We start from the raw sequence: 8,986 nt of genomic DNA on the forward strand, positions 1-8,986 counted from the left end.
CCGGTGATGCCGGGAGCTCAGGCTGTGCCAGGAGCTCAGGCCGTGACAGGAGCTCAGGCGATGCCGGGAGCTCAGGTGATGCCGGGAGCTCAGGCTGTGCCAGGAGCTCAGGCCGTGCCAGGAGCTCAGGCGATGCCGGGAGCTCAGGCCGTGCCGGGGGCTCAGGCCATGCTGGGGGCTCCCAGCCGACAGGCCCGGCAAGGCCATGTAATGCAAAGCAGAGCAGCGTCCAGTTCCCCGTGGGAGCCAGTGGCTAGTCAGCGGGGAAGCAGGAGCCGAAGGAGAAATGAGGCCCAAAAGACATTACAGAGAAGCTGGGGCGGAGGAGMCGGGCGGGTGTGAGCCCTGAATGGCACTAATGAGAGGCTTGCAAAGAACCCCAGGATCGGCGCCATGACCTTTTCCAGGCATAAAGACCAAACTGAGTCAAGCAAATCTGATGGCATTTCTGTGATCAAATTAAGTGATCGGTAAGTGTCAGGATGGTGTATGCATGGGGGGGGGGGGGGGGCATTAACACCTGGCAAATTGCTGCAGGCAGAGGCCAGGCAGGGTCCCGCTCTGCTGGCTCCATTCGGAGGAAGGAAGGGGAAAACAGCTGGCATGGGCTTAAGTAAGTGGCATATTCAGTCCATTCGCAAGGGCTCCTGAGCAGAGATGTGGTGCAAATCCTGCGAGCAATAATACAAAGGGACCTACAGAGAAGCAAGGAATACAAGCAGGAAACAATAAAAATGAGATGCAGCTTGGAAAAATACAAGGGAATACATGTGGGGAATAATATTTAGTAACAGCTTCAGTGGGAGGAAAAGAACTGGAAAACAGAAAATCTGGAGGGAGGGAAAAACCCAGCTCTGGTAAGACGAACGTGAACAGCAATTAGGTATTTTGAAAGGAAGGTGCTAAGGTTAACGTGCTGATCTGGGGTTCAGAAATCTGCCTCGCTTCCTGTGGGCATTACGCAACCAATTCAAGCAATGGACTGTGGCTGCAGCAAGCACCACTTTCCTCTGATAAATATGGGCATTCCTGGTAATGGCTGAATGGAGGCATTCAAATGCGGCATTATTATGGGGGGAAAGGTCTTTTTCCTCTGACAGTGCCTGGCACTTAGGTACGGCACTTTGAAGCTGCGTCGTCCTTACTTAGTTTTGCAGAGATCCCTTGGGCAGAGCTGTGGCTTCGCCTCGAGGCTGGCACGACGCGACACGGTGCAGCCGCCCCGCAGCTCACACGCAGTGGTCACGAGCAGTGCAAAGCACGAGCCAGCGGTGGCTGCTGSCTGCAGGAGGGTTTGTACTGGATGTAGGTGAGGATTTAGCAGTCATTTACATGCTGGAGGGGAGTCGATCCCTTGTGCCTGACCAGTGGCGGCTTCACTGTTGGGGTTGGTGCATGCAGTGCCCCGGAGATGCGTTTTCCATCAGCCCTTTCTGACAGTGCAGGGATTACGTACAGCTGCTTAGGGCTCACCACCATACCCACATTTTCCCTCCTGAAAAGCACCAASTGTGCATAAAAGCCAAGCCCAAGGAAGGTGCAGGCACTTCCTCCGCACCCCCCGGTGCAGGCATGGCCGCCTCATGCCCCGATAACGCCCCGGCCCCAGCCCTCGCCCCAGCGCTGCCACGAGCACTGGTGGTGCCCCCGGCAAGCCAGGTGCTGCGGCACTGCGGAGCACAGCAGTGCACAGCTGCGCCTGCTGAGGCTGCGAAACTCGGCGTCCAGCGCTTGCAGGGTGCTGCAAAAGCTGAAGGAAGGGCTGATCTACCAGGGGAGCAGCACGATTCCCTCACGTACTATGACGGCCAGAAGAGCTAATTAATACAATTTGAGGCCTTTTGGATGAAAGAAAGAGCTGTGCTGTGGGCCAAGTCAGTGCCAGTGCCGCCTGCGTGCATTCCGTGTGCCACCCCCCCCACCCCCTGCCAATACTGCTTACAGCGCGCGGTCTCTGCTCTCTGGCATGGCAAACCACTGCCTGACTCTCAGAGGGACGAGCCACAAACAGGTAGCCATGCATTTTTCAGAAAACGGGCATTAAAAAAGTAATCTATGCACTTTAAATTGCAAGTAAGTGAGGACATAAATTTAAGGGGCATAAACAGCAGGAAAAGCAAGGGCTTGTTTAGGATGGGCTGGGAAGACAAAATAATGATGGGCTGAACCTGAGCAAAGGAAAGCGCAGGGGCCTTTCGGGGCAGGTTTCCCGAGCAGCACGTGGCTGCGCTGAGCTGGCCGAGCCGCCGCAGACGGCACCGCAGGGTGCTCTGCAGCCGGCCTGCAGGGCGGCCGAAATGCCTTCAGAAGAGTTTGTATAGACATGCAAAGCTAAAAATGTATTTACATGCCATACGGCAGGTTTAGAAGGGTGGCTGCATTTTTAAGCCTTAGAAATTAGCCTCTTTCTTTGAAGGAGGAAAGGAAAAGAAAAAAAAAAAAAAAAAAAAAAAAAAAAAAAAAAAAAAAGGCACCGAAAGAAAGGGTACCCAGCCTAACAGTGACACTGCTTTTGGCAGCCCATGACAGCAAAGGCCATTTTAGCTGTTTTAGGCGGCTGTGCCCCATTTAGCTTTACTTCTGGCCCAGCCCAGCACAGCTGGTCCGTGGGCTGCCACAACACACACGTGGCACAGCAAGAGCAGCACRCTCACCATCAGCAAGCCTCAAGGTTTTTATATCACATGCCTTCATGTATTTTATATTACCATATTACGTGTGGTTCCTGCTGATTTGCAGCTAGACAGGCCACAGCCCCAACTACAAAATAGCCTAAAAAAACTAAATAAAAAGCACTTTGTCTCACTTGAGAGAACGACCATCAGCAACAGCTCTTTCCCCAGGCTGTTCCCCATCAGCAAGCAGAGCAGAAGAAAACCTACCCATCCTCGTAACCCCCAAGGAAAATAAATTCTCCCCATAATACAACAGGAAGAGTCTTGACACAAGAATATTGGCCTGTCCTATTGAGGGTTCATCAAGGCAGCAGGTCTTGCGCTGCCCTGCAAGCAAGGCCCCTGTCTGCTGGTGCTTGAAGCACCCGGCCGCCCTTCCAGCCCTGCCCTTACATGTGCACTAAGACCAGCCAACACTACGTTTTCCCAGACTGTTCCTATTTCTGGGTCACAAACACATATAGCTGATGAGGACCAATTTCCCACCCACACCTTTTTTAGCCCCCTCCCCTCCCCAGGCCATGTGTCTGCCTTGCGGCTCAGCACAGCGCTGGTAAATCCCTGCCAGTGTAACCGTGGCCAGGAGCCGAGGGCCTCTGCGAACAGCAGGCTTTGGGCTCTGCCGCCCGAGCTGCAGGCGCCGGCACGCGCCGGCCTGCTGAGTTGTGCCACCRGCACACCCAGGTTTTGTGTCGCTTACAAGAACTGATTTTGCTCGCGTGAAAAGCGTCTCGGTGGAGAAGGAAGCGGGAGCAGCACAGCAGCTCACCACGAATCATTAGCTAGAAACACTTAGCGTTTTCTAAAAGCAAAATCCTCCGAAAATCATCTGCTCCTGCACCATTGGGGTTACCAGGAAAGGGGGCTGCTGACGCCCCGGCCGGGCAGGCCACCACCAGCAGTTGCTGTTAGTGCAAGGCCTGGCCCCCACTAGCCCCCCGGCCCCCAGCCGCCTTTCCCATGCGTCCCATCTCTTGGTGCCTGGGGCAGAGCCTGGGCCTGGGCCGTGTCCCAGCCGCGGGACCCCGCTCGACCGGCACTCCCAGTCCCTGCCCTGCTCCCCCTGGGAAACCCCTGGGGTGGCAAGGCACCAACTGAAGGAAAAATTACTATGGCAGAGCAAACCGAAAAAAGGTCACACCATAAAGTATTTATTAAGAAACAAAGGGGTTTTTTTTCTTCATTTGTAAGAAACACTTTAAAATCAAGTGCCCTTTCAGAGATTTAAAGGCTATATCAAATGTTAACATTGGTTTTACATTATTATACATGACATTAAAAAAAACACCACATCTCACAAACTTTCTTTTATTACAGCTCAAGTTTCTYTTCCTTCAATTGTAAATCAATTTCTACAGACTTAAATTTAACTAATTCATATTTTTTTGAACAAGTAAACAATATACAAAGAGAATCACCTGGATTTTGTAAGTCAGAGCAGGTGTCCATATCAGGGCATGTGCAATGAATGCAGAGTGTGCCTGGAGGCAGCAAGAGAGCAGACTTCAGTTGCAGTTGGAAAGGTGACATCCTTTACAGGCTTGTCTTCTGGCAAAGAAATAATAGGCATTTGGGGCTGAGCATCTCCAACTCCTGTCGAAAATACCAGCAATCAATCAGAGGCCTCCAGGCCCCCSTTTTTAATGCAAAACTCAACTTTGCAGGGTCAGAGTAACTGAGCCAGTTCAGTTCCACTTTCAAATGCAATTTAAGCACTAAGATACCTAAGTCTCCATGAGACCTGAGTGTGTATTAAGTCCTTCAAAAGCATGGGAGCACCCAATTCTGATACACCTACTGAATTTTAATATCCCATGAGGCGCCTAGCTATATTGTCAGGCATTTAACCAATTCGAACTATCTAGCCCTTGGCCCCTGTAGCACGGAGCAGGCCAGTAACTAAATACTGCCAGCGAGCTGTCTCGCTGCTTTGCAGAAGATGCCTGGCCTGTCTGGAGACCAAGCCCAGCTTTTTTTCCCAGCCAAACGTAAGCCAATCTTTTTGTAAAGGTCATACACACTGAATGGTGAGATGGCAGCCAATAACAGCAGCTCTGGTATAAATTACCTATTCATTTTCCCATTTCAGTGGTCAAAAGCATTTCTTCCTTCTGTAGGCTGCTTGTGTGTGTGTGGCATGTTTACAAGTAAACCATCAGATCTGGCAAAGATTCCACAACTATGTGTAATTTTAAAACAAACGTACAAAAAATAGTAGTATCACAGTTATTGCTACATACTGATACAGTATCAGACAATAAGAAACCTTTTATCAGCTCTGGTCTGGTTACAGTAATTGCCTGGTTTTGGTCTGCCCTTATTCTTCTGTCGTAGTATTTAATCAGAAGAACAAATGGACTGAAACGCAGAGAGTAAAAATTTTTTTAAAAGACAGAAACAGGCTTAGAGAGTGTTAGGTTTGATTTAAAAAGTCTGGAGTGATATATTACAAATAGCACAATCTGATTATTTGCAGTACACTGTTGCCTCTTTAAACTCGAGAGAAACTTTTCCCCAAATAAAGCAAAAAAATGGAGCCAGCAGCTTTAGAGCGAAGTCGCTCTCTGCAACATGCCATGTGCTCGCAACTCAGCACTGCACAGAAACACTGCGTTTCGGGAACAACCGCGCAAAACGAAAAGTTCTAGGAACTTTAATTTTTTGGTTGGGCCTCTTTTGTTATTCTCAATGCAGATTTTTTTTTTTTTTTAATGTTAAGTCTTTCTACCCCAAGAAAAAAAGAAAATAATGGGAAGGATACAGAATCTCTGCAAGCCCCTCCAAGTTCAATGTGGGGGCGGCATTTTCTTACCATCCCAACTGCCCTGTGGGATCAGGGTTGGGAATTCAGAAGGGGCCCACGGAGGAACGAATCCCATCTTCCTATGGTCAGACTCAATTACGAACCAGTGGTGAGGTGTGGGTCTAACACGTTTGGGCATATTCACACAGGTTTACTATTTCATGGGAAATGGGGTTAAATTAGGCATATTTGAAGTCACTATATGACCCTTCTCTGCAAACTTAGTTCCAGCTCAAACATGGTGATATCTGAATCAAAAGTTTTGGCTGAATGCCAATAAGACCAAGTACCTCATACCCTGTTTTTATTAAAATGTTCACAAAGATAAACAAAGGCTGTGCAAACCACTACTAGTTCCTGATCTTGAGGCAAAAATCAAATCAAGAAGGGTTTCAAGTGCACCAAAAGCAGAGCTGAATAATTCATACTCTGCTAATTCCTACATAAATACAAGGGACAAGGAAAATTGTTCTTTGCAAGGCTAAGTATAATATGGCATTTCAGCCCAAACCTAGGGTGCCTAAGAAACCATAGGAGTCGATACCGAGAATCTGGCATATAATGATTGCACTGTTCAGTTTTCAGCTGTGATTGTCTGTAAAGCAATGTGAAATGTCATTAAGGAACTGGAAGAGAAGAAGAGAAGAGAGGTTTCTTAAGTACTGCAGTCTCGTACAGTGAAACAAAACTCTTTCTATGAATTAATTGGGCAAATACTTCTGACCATGTCACACCTGAAGGGCACTTAATGGCTCCGGCATTTATCTCACAGATACAGTCATCTGAAATGCATATGCATTTTCAGTGTAATCCTTTGCCACTGTAAATCATGCACTGGAATGAAAGCGTATCTGGAAATGTTAATTCAGAGATACCATCCTACAGTTTCTGGCAGCGGACCCCGACGAAAATAAATGGTTTATAAACAGTCTGACATGCATGAGCCTTTCAAAATTATTTACAAATGATGTCCCGGGAGCGTCATTCCAAGGAAGTATTTCTCCTCCGTCCAGTTTCGATGTTAAAATCTGTTGGGTGGAGCGGGGGTGAAGGAAGGCCTTCGAGGTTACACAGTCACAGCTGGATACATCTTCTGCTCGCCGCCGGCATGCGGGTAGGGGGCCTGGACCTGCCGGTAGCYGCTCTGCAACCCATCCAGGAAAGGTGGCACAGGAGTCAGGGGCAGGGCGTCGTGCTGGACCGCGTAGCCCACGTAGGGCGGGTGCAGGTACTGCCCCTGGTGCGGCACGATCTGGGTGGCCTGCTGGCAGTTCAGCACCGAGAAGTTCGTCGGCATGTTGACGTACACGTTGTTCATGGTCCCTTCCGGCAGGCAGCAGTTGGTCTGCGACCTGGTGGGGGGCGCCCGGGCCCCCGAGTTGGCGCTGGAGCTGGAGCTGGCGGCGGTGCTCGACTGGCGGGAGGAGGAGCCGCGGGAGGTGCTGGCGCTGGGGATCATTGGGATGGTCTCCATGAGGCGGCTGCCCCCCGGCGCGCGGCTCTGCTGCGGCTCCTGCTTGGGCCGCAGGCACCGGCAGCAGCACGCTGCCACTAGCGACCCCAGGATGATGAAGGCGACGAACACGGAGCCGACGATCAGGAACGGCACATAGATGGGCACTGCAACGGGAACGAAAGCGTCGGCACCGGGCGCCCAGGACCAACCCGCGCAGCCGCGGCAGCAGGTCCCACCGTCCCCGCGCCAGCCCCACGGCATGCATAAGCTCTCCAAGGTGGATGCTCAAAGCTGCACRTTCAGCCCAGCGTTTTACACCCCGAGGATGAAGTGGGCTGCTAAAAAACCCACAGCTGCAGTTTCCAAAGCATCTTAGAAGTTATCAGTGGCTACTGGGCCTGCGCTGATCCTAGCGCCCGCTTCCTTGCCAGCGGGGCAGCTCTTCGCCTGGGGTTAGCGGATCCACCAAACCTGGAGCTGGGAAACCGGCCTTCCTCTGGCACAGGGGCAAGGCGCCAGCGCTGCCCCAGCCACCTCCTCCTCCTCCTGCGCCTGCAGCTGGGGAGGACCAAGAGCCAGGGCTGAGCCGGGGGGCGCAGAGCGGTCGAAGCCGGGCGCCCGCATCCCCCCGCTGGCCGTGGCCCCGCGGCAGGGTGAGGACCCCGCGCCCCAGAGCTGCCCGGCAGGCAGCAGCTCTCCTTAGGGAGGGGAGCGGGGCAGGAGGCGCCAGCGCGGGAGTGGAAAGCCTTGGCAATGGAGAGCAGCGGGTTTGGGACAGTAACGAGGCAGATGGCGAGCGCGGCCCTCCGATGGATACCGGCCCTGGTCGCTCTATGCTGCATGGGAAAAAAAAAAAAAAAAAAAAAAAAAAAAAAAAAGGAGATGTTTCCTCTGCCTCGGTCAGAAACACGTGGAGGGTATTTCCAGGAATAATGAGGGGGAAGCGCCTGCCCTCAGCTCTTTTGACTGCGCCAGAGAGCACGCCTGGGCTTCATCATTTCCACTGAAACCCGCCAGCCCCAAGGCTCAGAAAGCGCTACAAACCCTCGTGCAGCTCCCCTGACCACGGCCGGCCCATGCTGGGCGCAGCTGCACCTCCCGCGAGGCAGCGAGCACCAGCACGAGCAGCAGCCTCTCACCAAGCGCCCAGAGCAGCTGGTAAAGCTGCAATTAGTTATTAAGCAAAACGCCTTATTCTACAAACCATAATCAGGGGCTAGATGTGCACCCAAGTCAGGATGCCTACTGGCACAGTTGGTTTAAGTGCCTTGGTTACTGACCAGAAGGCCACGGCTCACCCCCACTTCTGTCATTTTAGCACCTTTTAAGCAACAGCGTTTGCAAAAAATTGTGTTTACTGCTATACTTGGCAATACAGTAGCGCTTTAGCAGGTGCACGCGCTTGCTGCAGATTGTAACACAAGTTTTGCAAGAATAAATCTGTCCTAATTATAACATCACTTCAGGCTACTTCTAGTGTTCAGCATGTGTGGATGGCAGCAAGTATGCTGGAAAGCCACAGAGGCTTTTTTTAAACAGCAGTAGAAAGACTCAGGTTTATCCTTGAAATTCAATCTTGTAAAAAACAGTCTTAAGTGGTGGTATCTGAGCTCGAAGAATGTATACAATTAGAGCGGGACTGGCTGGAAGTCATTTCAAAATGTCATGTTACTTTTTTTTTTTCCTCCGCACGGGTTGTTTCCTTTCATTTTTTTTCCTTCCTTTTTTAATTGGGAGTAAAAACAAGGCTGGAGAGCCAATTAAGAGCAGCGGCAGCGCGCTCCAGACAGCGCGTCGAGGCTCTGTGGGAAGAGGCGACAGCCACTTTTAAAGGAAAGCGGTTGGGCTTCCAGGTAACAGCGGGACAAAAGCGGAGCCTGGGCACTTCTCTCCTTTGTAATAGCTGCAGCGCTCCTCGGTCTAGACCGCACCTGTATCGATTTCGCCTCGCGAGTTGTGCCGGGGGGACTCAGTGACAGCGAGCCGGTGGTTCAGCGGCCCCGCAGCAGCCCCGCGCGTCCCCACCCGTCCCGGGCAGGTTGGTTTGTTTTG

The 8,986-nt window shown here is 51.5% G+C and overlaps 1 protein-coding gene across 1 annotated transcript; it reads right to left on the bottom strand.

Moving 5' to 3' along the window:
- Window positions 1–3,805: 3,805 nt before the first annotated feature.
- Window positions 3,806–7,374, bottom strand: SHISA2 (shisa family member 2). The gene has a single exon (XM_026065922.1). The coding sequence runs from the start codon at window positions 7,193–7,195 to the stop codon at window positions 6,545–6,547; it is 651 nt and encodes a 216-aa protein (XP_025921707.1). The 5' UTR covers window positions 7,196–7,374; the 3' UTR covers window positions 3,806–6,544.
- Between the last annotated feature and the right edge of the window lie 1,612 nt (window positions 7,375–8,986).

This window comes from Apteryx rowi, unplaced genomic scaffold, assembly GCF_003343035.1.
Source record: "Apteryx rowi isolate R43461 unplaced genomic scaffold, aptRow1 scaffold_233, whole genome shotgun sequence".
Taxonomy (NCBI): domain Eukaryota; kingdom Metazoa; phylum Chordata; class Aves; order Apterygiformes; family Apterygidae; genus Apteryx; species Apteryx rowi.